Consider the following 20,630-nt stretch of genomic DNA (forward strand, 5'->3'; position numbering starts at 1 on the left):
ATGAACAAATAAAGAAAAAGCTGACCTGATAGTGATTGATTTTTTCCAATAGTCAATAAGAAAACAAAAAATTACAAATTTAAGATAATCACAAAAAGAACTAAAGAAAAATTTTGAAAATAATTTGGGGGGGGGGGAGAAATTAGGTCAATGGCTGCATCTCAAAACAGGTTTATAGAAAGTTAGCAGCCCGCTTTACACTGTACCTGATTTTCTTTACAATGGAAGTCAACATTGGTTCACTGTCAGCCTGTTTTGCATTACTATCATTGATCAGTTTGACCCCCTCATAGTTTAGAGCGTGTGATTTGGATGTGAATTCTCTGCCATAAACCACTGTTGAAGCAGAGTCTATGAACCATTTTAAAAGGGAATTAGATAGTTCCTTGAAAGTGACAAATATTCAATAGTATGGAAAGTATACAGGAGAGCAGGACTAGTCCAGGTGGTTCAGATTGAGAAAAACCCACCTGAACTTGATAGTCTAAACGGCCTGTTTCTGTGCTGTGCAATTTTATGATCGACTGGAGTTTGAGTAAAAACAGAGTTCGAAATAAGTTCCAGGGCGAGTAATGCTGAAACAGTTTAGTTTTTCATCAATAAAGTATTTTGAAAGGAAAAATCTTGTTCCAATCTTACCTTGTAAAGCTTAAGAATGACCTTTATACATGCATGTACAAACGTGGTTTGTTTTTCAAGGCTTCCACCGTAAAGTGCAACAAGCTCCTCATTAAAATCAATGCTAAAAAAATTGAAGTGGAATTTGTTATGTATGTTCTCAGCTTTTCTTAGTGCAACAGAGCCCAGGGAACGAACTGAAACACAAGACCAAAATAAAAAGGATTTGTTAAAATGCAGATAAAAAAACATAAATAAAACTGAGTTTCTAACTAGATTATTCTGACCAATTTAAGAGTGTCTTTAATGTACACATATTAAAAGTTGTGTTTACTCTGTGCCATTCAACTAATTTGTCAACCTTTCTTGAGACCAGACTGTACAATCATTTTATGGACAGGAACTGTTAAAAAATGATTAACAAATTTAATAATGTACCTTGTCTGTAACTCCCGGCATTTCCAGGAAGAAACAAAACAGGGATTCCTGTGACTTTTAGATCCTTCCGTGTTTCAGCAGAGTCTCCCTCTCCATAGAGATAAAGGCCGTAACTTGGGTACTTACTGGAAAGTTTTCTCGGAAGCTTGATTTTCTGCTCACAGAGAATAAAGAAAAATTAATTGGGGTTATATCTCCTGCCTTTATAACAAGTTTTATGTTTCATAAAAATACAATGATTTCAAAATGAAGTGCTCACATTTTTGCCTTGCCCATATAAACATATACAACACAGAGAAAAGCTAATATCACAATGATACAAATAACCAACAATTTAAGGATTTATTGATATAATAACTAGGGTACACAAAAAATGGCCAGGTCAGATACTGAATAGAAAATGTTTCCTGCAAACTAGAAAACTGCATGGTGTCAAAAAGTTAGACCATAAATAGGAAATTTTAAACTGAATTTAGTTCATAAATGGGTAGGCTGATGACAGTAAGCAGATGTGAGGATTGCTTCTACCCACACCCATCCTCTGTTGAACACAATTACTCATGCAGAGCAGCAAAAGGCACCCAAGTACTAGCCATTTTTAAGTGCTCGAATGAATAGTGTCAGTGAATTAGGGCACATTCATAGGCAAGCCTGATTGCATCTTCATCAGATATCCACATAGACTGCACTTTCAGGAATGAATAACAATTAGAACCTGAAACTCTGACCAGTGTTCTTGGGGATAGTAGGCCAACTGTAGAAACAAAAATATAGTTTTAAACACAACACTAAAGGTGAACTTTAATACAAAGTTTTCTTGATCAGCATATGAGATAAATCAAAGCAGGTAAGAGATTAGGAATGCAAATGTTTATCAGATTCCTGGGTATAATATTTCATTGTTTGAAAAAACACATCAGAAAGACTATTTACTGTATGGTAGAGTTGAAAGAAGTCTGTAGCTTTTTTTTTAAGTGAACTGAATCCTGACAGATACAGAGAATATTTAAACATATCCTTTACATTATTAGACAATGTTGAATCAGCCTCATTGACCACAGAAGGTCAGTCATAGTGATGGGACTTTACAGCAAGTCCATAATTCATACCTGCAGTAAACAATGCTAACTGTTCTATTTTCTGTATTTTGCTGAGTAGAAAATGAACAAAATGTCTAACCGTTATAGTAAGATGAACGTCAAACAAACTGATACAACAAATTCCGCATTTCACCACTAACCAAGAACCTTTCACCGGTTCTACAATTTATTGAAATAATATAGACAGTGTATCTAGCTTTAATCAGTAAGTAAACAATAAAGCACTCCTGCTAATTCAGTCATTTTTACAAAAAATTTTGAATTATCCAGTAATTTGAAAAAAGTAAATTAGAAATTTAGCACGCAAACATCAGAATATTTGAATTAAGCAAATATAAATTAAGCATATCACAGAATTGTTACAGCACAGGAGGCGGCCATTTGGCATGTCGTGTCTGTGCCAGCTCTCCGAAAGAGCAGTTTACCAGCCTTCTCCCCATAGCCCTGCACATTCTTCCTTTTCAGTTATCAATGCAATTCCCTCCTGAATGCCTCGATTGAACCTGCCTCCACCACACTCTCAGGTAGTGCATTCCAGATCCTAACCACTTTCTGCATGAAAAAGTTTTTCCTCATGTTGCTTTTGTGTCTTTTGACAATTATCTCAAATCTGTGCCCTCTTGTTCTCGGTCCCTCCACCAATGGGAACAGTTTTTTCCCCATCTACTCTGTCCAGACCCCTCATGATTTTGAATACCTCTATCAAATCTCCCCTCAACCTGCTCTTCTCGAAGGAAAAGAGTCACAACTTCTCCAATCTATCCACTTAACTGAAGTTCCTCATCACTGGAACCATTCTCATGAATCTTTTCTGCACTCCCTCCTTCACATTTTCCTAAACTGTGGCACCCAGAACTGGATAAAATACACCAGTTGAGGGTCAGCCAGTGTTCTATACAAGTTTAACATAACTTCTTTGCTTTTGTACTCTATGCCCCTATTAAAGAAGCCTAGGATGCTGTATGCTCTATGAACTGCACTCTCAACCTGTCCTGCCACCTTCAATGATTTATACACCCAGGTCCCTCTGCTCCTGCACCCCCTTTAAAATTGCACCCTTTATTTTATATAGTCTCTCCTTGTTCTTCCTACCAAAGTGAATCACTTCACACTCCTCTGCATTAAATTTCATCTGCCACTTGTCTGCCCATTTCACCAACCTGTCTATGTCCTTTCAAAGTTCTACACTATCCTCCTTACAGTTCACAATGTTTTCAAGTTTTGTACTATCCACAAATTTTGTAATTGTGCCCTGTGCACCAAGGTTTAGGTCATTAATATATATCAGGAACTGACCCTCGGGCAACTCAACTACAAACCTTCCTCCAGTAATCTTTACTTTATTTGGTATGGATGAATCATGGACAAGTCTCATTCACCCATCATCACTGTGCCTACTGACCTACATTGGCTCCCGGTTAGGCAACAACTCAGTTTTAAAATTCTCATCCTTGTTTTCAAATCCCTCAATGGTCTTGCACCTCCCTGCCTCCAACTTCCTTCAGCCTTATAACCGCGCCAGATATCTGTGGTCCTCCAATTCTGGCATCTTGTGCATCCCCAATTTTAATCACTCCACCATTTGTGGTCATGCCTTCCGCTGCTTAGGCCCTAAGCTCTGGAATTCCTCCCCTCTCTGTCTTGCTACTTCTTTTTCGTCCTTTAATACATTGCTTAAAACCTACCTCTTTGACCAAACTTTTGGTCATTCCACCTAATATCTTCTTTATGTAGCTCAGTGTCATATTTTGCTTGATAACGCTCTTCTGGGATAAACATTACATTAACAATGCTATGCAAATGCAAGTTGTTGTTGTTGTACAACAGCACAGGTTATTTGGTCCATTGTGCCCGTGCCAATTGCTATCTGCACATCAGATTTGCTAACCCTAATTCCCTTTCCCTCATCCTTCAAGTATTTATTAATTGCCAGTCAAAAATGGTGATTCACTTGGTTTCAATACATACCACTGCAAAAATTCTTCTAAACGCCCCCTTTTTGGTGCTAGTCCTAAATTTATGCCTCATTATTTGCCACTCAATGGAAATAATCAATTTTCCCATCTCAAACCTTGTCAATATTTTGAACACGTATGTTCCCATTACCCTTCTCAACTCCACTGAACACAGAAATAGTTTTTCCAAGTGCCTCATCGTAACTGTATCATCTAATCCCCACCTATACTACAGCATTTAATGTCTTCAATATCCTTTATATAGTGGATACTCACAACTGTACATTGCACTCCAACTGTGATAATACTAATGCCTTATGTAGATTCATAATCACCTCCTTATTTTTATATCCAATGTCACTATATGTAAATCCAGAATCTCACCTGCCTGCTTTTAAAGAGCTGCACCCCTAGAGCTCTCTCCACTCTGCGGCGAAATTTATTATTCAGCATTAACTTTCATTTTGTCTTTATTTTCCCCAGAATGCATTATTCCACGTGTTTGTGTCGAACTGCACTTGATACAAATCCTACAATTCCCTTTAAGTCTATCCTGTCACAATCTATTTAACAATTTACCATGACCCTAAACTTGGTACTGTAAGAAAACTGCAATGAGATTCCTGACTAAATCATTGAGAACAAGAGATGGCCCAACACAGACTATTAGGTAAACCATCAGTTACATTTTTTTCCAATCTGTTCACTCCGACTCTTTATATTCTTGAACTAACCCCTCTGTCTTTGCTTCACTCTTATCTTCAATACCACAGTCCTTAATTTTTACAATCAAATCTTCGAAAATAACAGTTGAATTACAGCTATCTTGGGAGTGTTGGAAAGTTACAACACAACTGTGGGGCTCAGCTGAATCAAAAGCCATATAAGCAGAACCCCCAGACAATTTTTTAAGTTATGAACATCATTTGAAAAAAAAACTACATAAGGGTGTATTTGCATCAATTGCGTTATGTTGAGTCATTTCAGATCCTGCTTCCACTACCAAGTTTTGCCCTTCGAGTTCAAATGAACTGAGTGCACTATCATTAGAATAAAGAAGGAACACAACCACTAAAATTATGAACACCAACATTTTCTTGTGCTATACACATGGATAAATAGTCTTGCATAAAAAAGTATCAAAAATGCATTTGCTGCACTGGAGAAACCGGGGTCTGGCAAGTTGACTCAAAGACCATTTTTGGCTGTGGTGGGGGATATAGTTAAAATAGGGTTTAATTTAGGACTGGAATTGCAACTCTTGTTTTGACCAAACAATCTTATTTTTGAGTGGACACTTGAAAATGAAAATATATCAAAAATTTGGTTTATAAGATAGGTTATTTTCTTCTGTGTCTTACAATTTGGCAGTTAATTGATAACATTCATCAGCAGCAAGCATCAAAACTCTAGTTTTGGGCTTAACAAAAGCAGGAAACTCCAATAAAGATTTATTCGTTCAGGTACAGAATCTTTAAAATGGGCATAAAAGATCCCATGACACTATTTGGAAGTGCAGCTGGGAAATTATCCCTGGTGTCGTGGCCAATATTTATCCCTCAATCAAAATTGTAAAAACAGATTATCTGATCATTATCACATTGCAGTTTGTGGGAGCTTACTGTGCAAAAATGGGCTGTCACATTTCCTACAAGTAACTAGTTTAAAAGTGCTTAATTGGCTGTGAAGCACTTTGGGCATCCGGAGATTGTGAAAGGCACTATAGAGTCTTTCTTAAATGTGGGCGAGCTGCTCAATTCGGTACAAGAATTATATAGGATCCTAGGTTTAAAAAAAATACAAATGCAAAAATCTACAGAAATAATTGGCTAGACCAGAAGAAGTAGGTGCAGTTATAGGCACATCACTTTAGGAAGGATGTGACACTTGAGGTCATGACATGGTACAGGTTCACTTAGATATTAGGAATAAGAGACTTTCATTGTAGGCAAAAAGAAAAAATAGGGCTCATTTCATTGGAACAAAATATTAAGATGATACCTGATGGAAGTGTGGTGACTGTGTACCTAAAGAGCACAAATGTATCAAAAGATGAAATTATGGAACTTTTTTTGCTATAAATGGAGGACTGTTGGGGCAAGGGAAGCCCGACAATAAAGCAGTAGCGAAAGTAGAAACCACAACAGCTTTCAGAAGATACATTTAAACGGATATGGGAAAGAACAGGGAGTGGAAGCCAGAGCAGCATGATGGGCCAAATGGCCGCCTTCTTTGTTATAAATGTCAATGATTTTAATAGTGCAGAGCATGGCACAATGGTAGTGTGGAAGAGACACTACTCGAATAGTGCAAGGAAAGGTGGTCAGGTGCCAACCAGAACCTGGGCAAAGTTAACACTGAATTTTATGTATTGGCTTAAAAAAAACTATTAAAATAGAAAGTTTATTGGATTCCGGTCTCTTAAAATCCTAGCAAAATAATAAAACACTTGGTACAGAGCAAACTTGTAAAGGCAGCACCCCAGTGGCCTGTTGCACTGTGAGGCGGGGAACTACTTGCAAGTTCATCCACTGCAGAGACTGGGAGTCTCCATTCGGCTGCCGAGGCTGAAGCAACTTACAAGATATTCTGGGTACTCGAACATGTAAGTCATGCTGCACTTGTTCTCTTCATACACGAACAACACGTCCCATATTCCGAGACCCACAAAAGCCACTAGAAAGCCCTGCAATATTGGAGGTAAACACCTCATCCTCTCGCCAGCCATCACCGCGCTGCCGACTCGGCCGCAGCCACCTAACGTGCTGCCACTCGACTCTGGAGAGCCGGCCCCTGATTGGAGAAGGAAGCTGTCAATCAAGCGAGGAGCACACAAACTCCTCTAATCCCAACTGGAGAAGGGAACACGGCGTCTGGGTCGTCACTAAAATAAAAGCAAAACAGTGCGGACGCTGCAAATCTCACTTATCACGTTTGACAGACTTCAGCAGATGGCGTAGAGACGTCATCCGACGTAATGTCGCCAGAGACCTGCCCTTTAGTCCCTGATCACAGAATCGTTAAAACACGAAAGGAAGCCATTCGGCCCATCGTGTCTGCACTGGCTCTCTGAAAGAGCAACTCCCTCACTTGCATTCCCTACCTTCTCCCCGTAACCCTGCACATTCTGCCTTTTCAGATAACTAATTTTGTTTTGAATGTTTCAATTGAACCTGCTTGCACCACGTTCTCAGGCAGTGCATTCCAGACCTTAACCACTCGCAGCCTGAAAAAGTTTTTCCTCATGTCACTTTTGCTTCTCTGACCAATTACTTTAAATCTGTGCCCTCTCGTTCTCAATCCTTTCATGAGTGAGAACAGTTTCTCCCTATCCACTCTCTCCAGACCCCGCATGATTTTGAACAGCTCTATCAATTCACCTCTCCACCTTCTCCAAGGAACAGTCCTAACCTCCAATCTAAGTTCATAGATGTAGTCCCTCATCCTAGGCACTATTCTCATGAATCTTTTCTGTACTCTCTCCAATGCCCTCACGCCTTTCTGAAATTGTGACGCCCAGAAGTGGAGGCAATTCTTCAGCTGAGGCTGAACTAGTGTCTTACATAAGTTCAACATAACCTCCTTGCTCTTGTACTCTGTGTCGCTATTAATAAAGCCCAGGATACTGTATGCGTTATTAACTGCTCTCTTAACCTGTCCTGCCACCTTCAATTGCTTATGCACACACACACCCAGGTCCCTCTGCTCGTGCACTCCCTTTAGAATTGTAGCCTTTATTTTATATTGTCTCTCCATGTTCTTACCTACCAAAATGAACCAGTTCACATTTCTCCGCATTGAACTGCGTCTGTCACTATCCATTCCACCAACTTGTCTATATCCTTTTGCAGTTCTACACCATCCTCCTCACTTCCAAGTTTTGTACCATCTGCAAACTTTGAAATTGTGCCCTGTACACCAAGGTCTAGGTCATTAATACATATCAGGAAAAGCAAGGGTCCCTGCACTGACCCCTGGGAAACCCCACGACAAACTTTCCTCCAGCATGAAAAACATCCATAACCACTACTCTTTGCTTCCCATCACTCAGCCAATTCCGTATCCATGTTACTACCGTCCCTTTTATTCCATGAGCTATAACTTTGCTCACAAGTCTGTTGTGTGGCACTGTATCAAACGCCTTTTGAAAGTCCATGTACACCACATCAACTGCATTGCCCTCATCAACCCTCTATGTTACCTCCTCAAAAAAACTACAGCAAGTTAGTCAAACATGATTTTCCCTTAAGAAATCCATGCTGGCTTTCTTCAATTAACCCACATTTATCCATGTGGCTATTAACTTTGTCCCGAATTATTCTTTCGAGAAGTTTCCCCACTGCTGAAGTTAAACTGACTGGCTTGTAGTTGCTGGGCTTATTTTTACACCCCTTTTTGAACAAGGGTGTAACATTTGCAATTCTCCAGAATTCTGGCATTGCCCCCGAGACTAAGGAAGACTGAAAAATTATGACCAATACCTCTGCGATTTTCACCTTCACTTCCCTCTGTATCCTTGGATGCATCTCATCCGGTCCTAGTGCTTTATTTACTTTAAGTACTGACAGCCTCTCTCACATGTCCTCCTTATCAATTTTAAACCCCTCTAGTGTCTGAATTACCTCCTCTATCACCATTGCCTGGGTTGCATTTTCTTCCTTGGTAAAGATAGATGCAAAGTATTCATTTAATACCTCAACTATGCCCTCTGCTTCCATGTGTAAATCCCCTTTATGGTCCTTAATTGGCCCAACTTTTCCCTTTACCACCCTTTTACTATTTATATGTCTATAGAAAACTTTGGGATTCCCTCAATGTTAAATCCTGAGGGGCCTTAACAAGGTGGGTGAAAGGATGTTTCCCCTTGTGGGAGAATCTAGAACTAGGGGTCACTATTTGAAAATAAGGGGTCACCCATTTAAGACAGAGATGAGGAGAAATTATTTCTCTTAGAGGGTCGTGAGTCTTTGGAGTTCTCTTCTTCAAAGGGCAGTGGAAGCAGAGTCTTTAAATATTTTTAAGGCAAAGGTAGATAGATTCTTGATAAGCAAGGGGGTGAAAGGTTATCAGGGGTAGGCAGGTATATGAAATCAAGGTTACAATCAGATCAGCCATGATTTTACTGAATGGTGGAGCAGGCTCAAGGGGCTGTATGGCCTACTCCTGCTACTAATTCGTATGTCCTAATGTTTGTATGTTAGCTGCCAGTCTGTTTTCATGCTCTCTCTTTGCTTCTCTTATTTGCTTTTTTGCTTCCCCTCTGGACCTTCTATATTCTGCCTGGTTCTCAATAGTATTTTCTACCTGGCATCTGTCACAAGCACACTTTTTCTTCTTTATCTTAATCTCTACCTCTTTTGTCATCTAGGGAGCTCTAGATTTGTTCAGCCTACCTTTCCCCTTCAAGGGAACATACCTTGACTATGCCCGAACTATCTCTTCTTTGAAGGTAGCCCATTGCTCAGCTACCATTTTTCCTGCCGACCTTCAACTTCAATTTATTTGCCCCAGCTCCGTTCTTAACCCATTGAAGTTGGCTTTACCCCGGTTTATTATTCTTACTCTGGATTGTTCTTTGTCCTTTTCCATAGTCAACCTAAACCTTATGATACAATGATCACTGTTCCCTAAATGATCTCCTACTGATACTTGATCTGCTTGGCCCACCTCATACCCAAGAACCAGGTCTAGCAGTGCCTTCTTTCTCATTAGACTAGCAACATATTGCAAGTCCACTGCTGCCGCCACCACTCCCGACTGCCTCCAGCTAAGTGGAAGGCCTCGAGCCTAGGTCTGGATTTATTCCTCGCAGGTCCGCTGCTGCCGCCGCTTCCGACTCTCTCCAGGTAAGTGATAAGGTCTCCACTGGTTAAAACAATCAACAACTCAATGGAAATAACATGAACAGTAATTCCTGACTTATACACGGCTGAAACATTGTACTGATTCAAAGTAACGGATCAGGTAATTTAGGATTGCCAACTCTGGTTTCATGTATGCTTGGAGATTTGAGCACGCACCTCAATCACTTGACACAATCACATAAAATAAAGATTTGCGTTTATATGGCGCCTTTCATGATCACTGGACATCCCAAATCTCTTTACAGCCAATAAAGTGTAGTCACTGTTGTAATGTAGGAAATGCGCAGTCAACCTGCTCACAGCAAACTCCCACAAGCAGCAATGTGATAATGAACAGATAATCTGTTTTCGTGATGTTGACTGAGAGATAAATATTGGTCAGGACACGAGGAAGAACTCGCGGTTTTTCTTCGAAATAGTGTCATGGGTTCCTTTATGTCCATCTGAGAGGGCAGACAGGGACTTTAACATTTCATCCGAAAAATGGCACTCCAACAGTACAGCACTCCTTCAGTACTACACTGGAGTATTAGCCTTGATTTTTGCGCTCAAGTCCTGAAGCAGGACTTGAACAAAAATCTTCTGACTCAGAGGTGATAGTGCTACCACTGAGCCATGGCTGACATTTAATCACCTGACATTTGCCCACTTCGTGTCTCAGACTCACCGAGCACCGGTTAAATTATCTGACTTTTTGTTTTAATGAGATGACTAATAATTTATATCAAAATACTCAAAAGATAAAGGTATTTTTAAATAAAAATACATCTGTGATGTTCCTACAATATCAACCACAATGCGAAACACCAAGCAAATACCACTGATTCAACAAAATATAAATATAAATGTAACACCTAACTAAAGTCATTGTAAAGATTTAACAATACACAGCAAGTTATAAATAACTACAACTTGTATTTCAGAGGTTTGTGGGACTGGAGGAGATTACAGAGATAGGGAGGGATGAGGCCATGGAGAGATTTGAAAATCATGAGGAGAATTTTAAACTTGAAACCTTACTTAACTGGGAGCCAATGTAAGTTAGCAGGCACAGGAGAGGTCAGTGAACAGGACTTGGTGCAAGTTAGGACACTGGAAGCAAAGTTTTGAATGACATCAAGTTTACGGAGAGTAGAATGTGGGAGGTCAGCCAGGACTCCAATGGAATTGTCAACTCTAGGGCTAACAAAGACTTGGATGAGGGTTTCAGCAGAAAATGAGCTGAGGCAGGGGTGACGTCAGGCAATGTTAGAGAGGTGAAACCATACGGCCTTGGTGACAGCATGGATATGTGGTTGGAAACTGATCTCAGGTTCAAATATGATACCAAGATTGCAGATAGTCAGGCAACATCTGTGGAGAGAGAAACAGAGCTAACGTTTCAGGTTGATGACCTTTGACCTTAAACATTAACTCTGTTGCTCTCTCCACAGATGCTGCCTGACCTGCTGAGCATTTCCAGCATTTTCTGTTTTTATTTCAGATTACCAGCATCTGCAGTATTTTGCTTTTGCAGATAGCTTGGTTCAGCCTCAGACAATTGCCAGACAGAAAGATGGAGTTGGTGGCTAGGGTTGCAGGGTTTGTGGCGGGGACCAAAAGAACTTAGTTAGAGGAAATTTCTGTTCATCCAGTACCGGAAATTGGACAAGCAATCTGACAATTTAAGGACTGTGCAGGGGTCGAGAGAGGTGGTGGTGAGGGTGTCATAAGTGTACTTGTGGAAACTGTTTTCCAATGATGTTGCCAAGGGGCAGCCTGTAGATGAGAAATCGGTGGGGACCGATGATAGATACTTGGAGGGTACCAGGGATAATGATGCAGGAGCAGGAGGGGAAACCATTGCAGGTGAATATCCTGCTATGATTAGTTAGATAACAATGAAACCAATAAAAACAATAAATAAAATCAAAACCAAACCTAATTCAATTCACCGACTCCTACACCCCACTGCTGAAGCCCAGCTTCAGGGAGATGAGGCTCAATCCTCAGGGAGAAGCACCAAAGCTGCCTGCCTCCTATAATAAAACACATTATATAATAGCACACATCATAGGCTGACATGAACTCTTACGCAATAAAAAAAAGCAAAATACTGTGGAAATCTGAAATAGAAACAGAAAATTGTGGAAATTTTCGGCAGGAACGTGCTGCCAGGGGAGGTGGTGGAAGAAGATACGATAGCGACGTTTAAGAGACATCTTGACAAATATATGAATAGGAAGGGAATAGAGGGATATGGGCCCCGGAAGTGCAGAAGGTGTTAGTTTCGGCAGGCATCAAGGTTGGCGCAGGCTTGGAGAGCCGAATGGCTTGTTCCTGTGCTGTACTGTTCTTTGTTCTTTTTGTCAGGCAGCATCGTGGAGAATGTTACGATCAGGTGAGGAGGAGTCACAAGGCTCCCCTTTCGTCCTTTCTCTTATTTGACCACAACAGGGTTTATTCCTAAACAGTGGATGTGCTTACCATTTCAGTGCGTGTTTTACCTTTTACCTTTGTTGTGATCGTAAAAGAACCAATTGGATAGGTTTTCTTGAATTTAAACAAGACAGAGGTGAGTTTATTATACTTAACAATCTAAACCCGATCTAAATAAAATAATAAAATTATGCTACACATTCACACTCACACGAGAATCACACTCACACACAAATAGATTAGAGTGATGAGGAGTAGATTTGTGATTGGATTAGAGTCCAGAACAAATTGAAATTAATACACAGTCTGTGGGGTTGGATGCTTCCATTGTCTTCCGGCGGAGGTCATGTTTCTGAAGTCTTTGGCTGGTAAACGTGCAGTTTTTGGCTGGCACATCTGGTTCAGGCTTTTCTTGTAGGCAAAATTGCAGGTGGCTTTCTTCCCCTGGTGTCTTTGTCTTGGATTCAGCAACCAGCAGCTAGGCTTCACATGCCCCCACCAGGCCTTCTGGAGACAGAAAGCGAGAGAGAGGGAAAGAGACAGCCCTTCTGGCTTCTGCACAGAATGAGTCACTGGCTTGTCTCCTTTGTCCAAGGGAAGCTCCCAGCTTTCACAGAGATGGGCAAATGGTCACATGACTGCCTCATTGCCTGGAACCTTCTAATGAGATTCAAGTTTAGCAATTTCAGTCCCTCAGGCCTCAGGATGTTAATATTTACAATTGGAAGGGTTGGCCCTTTTAAGGTTAATGTTCCAGGATGGCTTTGAATATCCTGCTAATGAAAGCAATCTCCTGTGGTTCACTCAATAGAGCTAGGCATTGTTTTGGGTACAGGCTCATCAGCTCTGTATCTCCTCTTTGAAGCCTTGGAATGTGCAAGGTATTCAAATGCAAATTACAGTGGCCATCTTGGCTGCCAGCTTTGTTTTTCTAAAAAGTTAACTGAAGATTTCCAGTTCTTTCTGTTTCATTAAAAGTTCAATACAGGTTTCCAATCAATTAATTAAAACAATCCTCCTTTGGCATAGCAGGTTTAATTCACACCTCCACACCACACAAAATGAAATGTGACCATGGGAACATTTCATTTCAAGGTTGTAGAAAAAAAACCACACACATTCATTCTCAAACACTCACTTCTCAAGTTTATACATCAATCTTAGAATTGCTGCAGCTGGCATTGTCTACAGCGCTATTCTGGTTTAATTTTTTGTAGTTTTGTCTGGGATGGTTCTGTGTTGGGTTAGACCCTGGACAATGCATCAGTGATTATATATTTTTTTTCCTGCAATGTGGGTAATTTTTAAATGGGCTCCATCGAATTGGTCTTGCATTTTTGATTTTTGAATTTCTCCATAAAATTTAGAGGATTATGGTCTGTATAAACCACCGTCTCAAAGTGCTGGAGAGCTAGCAACGTTCTCAGCGTTTCCTTTTCCACAGTGGAATATCTCTTATGGTGTCAGTTTAACTTTTTGGAGAAGTACTCTACTGATTTCTCAATGTCTGTCTCATCATCTGGAAGCAGGACAGCACCTACTCCTGGGTAATAAGCATCAACTGCCAGTTTAAATGGTTTATTAAAGTTGGGAGCTGCCAGAACCGGTACATTTGTTACTGTGGCTTTTAACGTCTCAAAGGCTCTTTTCTGTAGTAAGTCTGTCAGTGGAGCGCTATAGTGCTGAAGTTTGAAACAAACATGCATTAAAACCCGCACATGCCCAGTAAGCACATTATTTCCATTTTTGTCATGAGGACAGGAAAATCTAACAGCGCTTGTACTTTTGCTGCCCTGGACAGCACTCGCCCCTGACCTACAACATGCCCAGTTGAGCTTGAGCTTCAGCAAACTCAATTTTTGCAAGGTTTACTAGGTTAGCTGACTGTAACCTTTGGAAGAGGGTATCTAACTGGGCTAGTTGGTCCCCCCAGGTCTCACTGTGTACCAGCAAATCATTGAGGTATACTACACAGTTGGGTAGGCCACCCACTACCCAGTTCATCAGTCTTTGGAAGGTGGCTGGGGCATTCCTTAAACCAAAGGGCATCACTCAGCACTGTAATAGGCCATCTAGAGTGGAAAAAGTGGATCTCTTTGGCTCGGGGTGTTAAGGGAACCTGCCAATATCATTTTAGCAGGTCTATTTTGGTTATAGGTGGCATTTCTTACTCTATCAATACAGTCTTCCAGGCAGGGAATTGGGTAGCAATCAGCTCTGGTCACTGCATTAACCTTCCTGCAATCAATGCAGAGCCTTGTGGAGCCATCAGGCTTGGGCCAGAGCACAACTAGGGAACTCGCACAATTGGGGAACTCCAGCTGCTCTGGCTGGGCTCAATCAGGTTGTTTTCTAGCATATACTGTACTTCCTCCTGAACCTGGGCCAGTTACCTGGGACCTATGCGAAAAGGGTTCTGTTTTATGGGAGGGATCTCTACTACCTCCACATCATGTAGGGTTAAGGTTGTGCACCCTGGTTTATCCTTGCAGACTTCTTTAAATGCTGTGAGCAGCCTTGCTAGGGCTTCTCTTTGTTCTGCATTTAAATAGGAGAGTGTGGTGTCTAAGTTACCCAAGACTTCTGTGTTGGCAAAAAGGGTAGTAGGGGGTTCAATTTGGGAATTCCCAAAACCTTCCTCTAACTCGTCCTCATTGTCCCTTTCGTCTGCTTCCTTCTTGACTGTTTGACAGATCTGTGCTTGTCTGTCCCCTTCCCGGCTGTGATACTGTTTTAACATGTTAACATGGCACAGCCTTCGGGTCTGGGGTATCAATCAAATAATTTACCTGGCTAATCCTTTTTACCACTCAGTATGGGCCTCTGAACCAGGCTTTCAGGGTTTCACCCTGAATTGGGAGTAGTACCAATACATGGTCTCTGGGCTGAAATTTTCTGGCTTTGGTATGTTTATCCGCCTGCCTTTTCATAGCTGTCCGGGAGGTTTTAGATGCTCCTGAGCCACTGCACAGGGTTTTGTGAGTCACTCCCAGAATATGGAAATGTAGTCTAACAGGACAGACGCATCCCTGTGTCCCAAAAACCTCACCTTGATTAGTTTAAGTGCACCTCTCACCTCTTGTCTATAAACTAATTCAAAGGGACTAAAACCAGTGGACTCATTGGGTGAGTCCCTGGTGGCAAACAGAAGAATTCCCAGCCCTTTCTCCCAGTCATGGGGGTACTCATAGCAGTATGCCCTGATCATTGTCTTTAGGGTCTGGTGGTACTGCTCCAAAACACCTTGTGACTGTGGGTGGTAGGCTGAGGACTTTAGCTGGGTTATGCCCAGGTTATCCATGACCCTTTGAAAAATACTGGACGTAAAATTTGTGCCCTGATGAAACTGGATCTCAGCAGGCAGCCCATACCAGGTAAAGAATCGGGTTAGCCCCTCCACCACCTGACCTCTTTTGGTCTCTCTAAAACCACTGGGGAAGCTACCACCTTTGCTCCTGCCAGATCATTACCCAGGATAGTTCTTAGAGGGATAGCCTCTGGAAATCGAGTAGCTACATCCATAATGGTGAGAAGATACTGGTAGCCTCCTTTTGTTATCGGCAGGGGCTCCACACAATCTACCAGCACTCTGCTGAACGGTTCCCGAAAAGCCGGTATGGGAATTAGGGGTGCAGGCTTTATTGCAGTTTGAGGCTTCCCCACAACCTTGCATGTGTGGCAAGTCTTACAGAACTCCACCACATCCTTGTGGAGTTGTGGCCAGTGAAAATGCTGTCTGATGTGGGCTTGGGTTTTTCTGATATCGACATGTCCAGCCATTGGAATCTCATAGGCTATTCTCAATATTGCCCAATGGCACCTCGGAGGCACGACTACCTGGTGAACCACTGTCCACTCTTTGTCTGCAGATCTGTGAGGAGGTCTCCACTTCCTCAGCAGCACCTCATCCTTTAATTAGTAGCACTCTGGAACCCCCTCTGCTTCAGCTTCAGTTTGGGCAATCTGCACTAACTTTTTTAACCTTGGGTCGGCTTGCTGAGCCTCAACCATGGAAAACCTGTTTAACTCATCCTCTGGTTCCTCTAACTTCCCAAAGAAGGTTTCAGATAACCAGACAGTAGGGCCATCTGTCTGCAGTGCCAGTTCAGCCTCCTCTGACGGAGCTGGTTTAGCCATGGACCACGTCACCACACAGTCAGGGAAAATGTCAGGGACCTTTTCCTGTAACTGCTCTGTCTCCCTGACCTCTTTCAATCTCTCTAAAACCACTGGGGAAGCTACCACCTTTGTCCCCACCATTTCATTACCCAGGGGCAGGTGGACTCTGTCCACAGGTAAACTAGGGACAATCCCCATGGTTACCGGTCCTGAAACAAGGCTGCACTCCAGGTGCAACCAGTATAAAGGTATGGGCATATACTTTCGCCCGATACTGTTTACTAGCACTCTAGCATTCACTGCACTCTCTGGGGGAAAAGGTCATGCCTTTTCCCAGCAGGAGGGATTGGGTGGCCCCGTATCCCTAAGGATAACTATGGGCTTACTCGCCTCACTCGAGGGGTATGGAATCTCTTTTCCTCTGGTTACAAAATCCTGGTGACTCTTAGGGATTTTATTAAGTTCTCCTGCACTCTCAGCTGTAGGTTTACGGGGTTTTACTACTGCAGTTAAAGTCACAGCCTGGTCTGCTGTGCTTTCCATCAGGATCCCTTTATCTGCACTGGTCTGGTGTACCCTGACTAAACCTATGGGTTTTCCCCGTAACTTCCAGCAGTTAGCTTCTGGGCCTGAGGGAGGCCCACTGTGTTTCCAGCTCTCCCTTTCCACCCACAGATGTTCATCCTCCTATCACCCTCCCACCTTCTATCCTTTTCAGGTTTTTAGAAGTGACTAGGGGAGGGTTTCCCTTAGGGCAAGGGCTTGTGAATAAGTGTATAATCAGCAGCCAGGATTGCTGCCTGCCTGGCTCTTGGAACCTTTTGCTCCCACACGTGGTTTCTTATGGAAAGGGGAAGCGAGTTTTTGAAGTCCTCGAGGAGGATCACCTCTCTAAGATTTTCATAGGTGGACTCTATCTTAAGTGCTCATATCCATCGGTCAAAAGCAAGCTGCTTAACTCTTTCAAATGCGAGTTAAGTTTGTTCAGGCTGCTTTCGGAGTTTTCAGAGTTTTTGGTGGTAAACCTCCGGTACTAGCTTACATGCACTCAGGATAGCATTTTCAGTTATCTCATCATCTGATGAACTCTCATCAGGTAACAGTGAATAAACCTCATGCTTTGCAATAACAGTGTCCAGCTGTCTACTGGCCACTTCAACTGTTTTGCAAGCTTTTCAAAACAGATGAAAAATGCTTCCACATCCCCCTCATTGAACTTTAGTATCAACTAGAGAACTTTAAGAGCTCAGCACCTGGTCCTGAGCTAGGGGTAACTCCCTCACTAGCGGTACCATCACTGGTTGTATTGGGTCGCCCCCTAGTTAGTTTGAGCCGCCTTAACTCCCTTTCCTCCTTCTCCTTCTGAAAAGCTCTTCCTTTTTCCCTTTCCTGGAATTCTCTTTCTATCTCCCTTTCCCAAAACTCTCTCTGCTCTTTCCCCTTCTGGAATTCTAATCTCCTCTGTTCTACTTGTACCTTAGCTAAGGTTACTTTGTTTCAAATTCTATGCCTGTCTCTGGTTCTTCAGTGTCAATTTTAAAATGGTTGGCCACAAGTTTTAGGATTTCAGGCTTCCTAGCTTTTGGATGGATAGTAATCTCTAACTGCCCAGCTACATTCCTCAACTCTTGAACAGATAGGGCTTTTAACCTGGCCCAAGTTACTTCACTCTGTTCTAGGAAGGTACTGACCTCGAATGTGGACATTTTAGTATTCCAGCAGCGAAACCACAAGAAAACCTGTATTGAAGTTCTGAAATTATTGCGAAGGATCAATTTAGTTTCCCGCTTCCAATTTCCCATTTGTCTTTGGGTTTGAACCCAGACGTGGGCTCCCAAATTTCTGTTGCAGTCAAAGTGAGGAAGGATCAAAGGGCTTCCCTCTTTTCCCTCTCCTTGTTTGACCACAGCAGGTTTAATTCTTTCTTAAAGTGAATGCACTGACTAATTCAGTAGGTGTTTGTTTACTTATGTGCTATGATCATACGAGCCAATCAGACAGGATTTTTTGAGTTAACAAAGAAAGAAGTTAACTTTATTGTACCTAAATTGAATTAATAAAATAATAAACAATGTGCCAACTTTCACTCACACACACACACATACACACGAGAAATTCACACACGCACATCGGTTATAGAGTGGGGAAAGGTAAATTGGTTGAGTTAGAGTCCATAGAAAAAAGGGGTATACAGTTTATGGCATTTGGTGATTCAGCTGGTTTCTAGCTGAATTCAGTGGTCCTGAGGCTTTTAGTTTGAAGAGATAGATGACTGGTTCGGTGGGTCTCTTGGAGACTGCAAAGCGGATGATTTCCTCCAATGGGATATCTGATTGTAGCCAGAGTATGCAAAGGTGGTCAGTCAACAAGCAGGATTTGAAAGCTTTCAAGCTAGAATGGAGAGACAGAGAGAGAGAGAGGGGGGAGGAACCCCACGTAGGGTCTGCTCATGTCAGAGTTCAATTGCTTCTCCTCTGCTGCAGAGGAAACACCAGCTTAAAAACTACAGATGGTGAGGGGCTTGTCACATGACAGTCACTCAGTCAGTCAAACATAGCTCTTACAAAAAGAACAAGAACAAGCAGTTTCTTTAAACTTCCTGGGTCTTGGTTCTTGCTGGGAACTGAGCAGACATTTCATCTCTCTCCTCACAGTTCTTTGCAATGTAGTATACAGTCTAGCAAACTAGATGATCATCTTAAGCTGAAAGGATGACTTTGCAAGCAGCTTGTCTTTTAAAAGAGTCTTTAAAAAAAATATAAATTCAGATCTCCAGTCAGTGTTTAAAGAAAATTATCATTCAACAAAACACATTGGTATAACAAGAAACTAAACAATGGTTTGCTCAAAACCAAGCAAATCAGGATCAAAGAATTCAACAAATAATTTAGGATACGGCACAAGCAGTCACACAACACTGTCAGCGAAAGGCCACTGTCTAAGGTCTTCCCACCATAGTACACCGAGGGGCTGGAACCCATGTCCCATAAATAGCAATGTGATGCGTGACCAAATAAATTCTTTGTTTTTTTTTTAAAAGGTGATGTTGGTTGAAAGATAAATATTTGCTAGGACACCAGGAGAACACCCTTGCCCTTCTTTAAATAATGCCATAGAATCTTTTACATCCACTTGAGAGGGAAGATGGGGCTTTGGTCAAACATCTCATTCACAGTTAACACGGGCAAACCTGATGGGAGGACTGCAATCACTTCCAGGAGAGAGGGGTTAACTCCGATTGGGCCCACTGTGGCCTTCGCATCCCCCATTGTGGGGGTGTCTTCTACATTCTCTGCAGGCTATATTACCCAGCCTGGGGCAGGGAGTTTCATCAGTGGACTGCCAACCCAGCAGGATCCCTCCTAGACATGGCACCTGTAGTGACAGTCAGATCATCTTTCACAATACAAGAGCAAAAGACTCCAGATATTGAAAATCTGAAACAAAAAACATTCAATATTTCAGGTAAATGACCTTTCATCAGAACTTTTGATGAAAGGTAATTGATCTGAAAAGTTAACTCTTGTTTCTCTCTCCACAGATCCTGCCAGGCCTGCTGAGTATTTCCAGCATTTTCTGTTTCTATTTCATCTTTCACAATTCTTGGCAGCTATGTGCAGCATAAAGTTGTGGCAAATTAAATGTGAAACTGCATAGAAAGAGCAGCACGAGTAACGTTGTGCTCTACTGAGAAGCAACAAAGTGCTACAAGCAAACATAACTCTTGTCTCTTGTAAGTTTGACTTGAAGAGATCAGGGTATTCCACTTCTGAACATGAAACAGTGATTAACTCTCAACTGGAACAGATAGGGATCACAATAGATCACAAAAGGTGGCACAGTGGCGTAGTGGTTAGCACCGCAGCCTCACAGCTCCAGCGACCTGGGTTCGGTTCTGGGTACTGCCAGTGCGGAGTTTGCAAGTTCGCCCTGTGACCGTGTGGGTTTCTGCCGGGTGCTCTGGTTTCCTCCCACGGCCAAAGACTTGCAGGTTGATAGGTAAATTGGCCATTATAAATTGCCCCTAGTGTAGGTAGGAGAATGATGGGGATGTGGTAGGGAATATGGGATTAATGTAGGATTAGTATAAAATGAGTGATTGTTGGTCGGCACAGACT

At 42.0% G+C, this 20,630-nt stretch overlaps 1 protein-coding gene across 5 annotated transcripts in view; it reads right to left on the bottom strand.

Moving 5' to 3' along the window:
• The window catches only part of LOC137372162 (serine/threonine-protein phosphatase 6 regulatory ankyrin repeat subunit B-like), a 447,200-nt gene that overhangs the window by 168,609 nt on the left and 257,961 nt on the right, over positions 1–20,630 (bottom strand). For 2 of the 5 annotated variants that reach the window (XM_068035687.1, XM_068035688.1), the window contains exons 1-3: positions 6,693–7,064; positions 1,057–1,210; positions 640–815 (exon numbers count right to left, since the gene is read on the bottom strand). In XM_068035687.1, the coding sequence (XP_067891788.1) occupies positions 640–815; positions 1,057–1,210; positions 6,693–6,839 (477 nt within the window). In that variant the 5' untranslated portion in view covers positions 6,840–7,064. Of the gene's footprint in view, positions 1–639; positions 816–1,056; positions 1,211–6,692; positions 7,065–20,630 lie in introns of those variants that run through there. The other 3 variants (XM_068035689.1, XM_068035690.1, XM_068035683.1) reach the window with 3 other exon arrangements.

Source organism: Heterodontus francisci, chromosome 7, assembly GCF_036365525.1.
Source record: "Heterodontus francisci isolate sHetFra1 chromosome 7, sHetFra1.hap1, whole genome shotgun sequence".
In the NCBI taxonomy this organism is placed as follows: Eukaryota; Metazoa; Chordata; class Chondrichthyes; order Heterodontiformes; family Heterodontidae; genus Heterodontus; species Heterodontus francisci.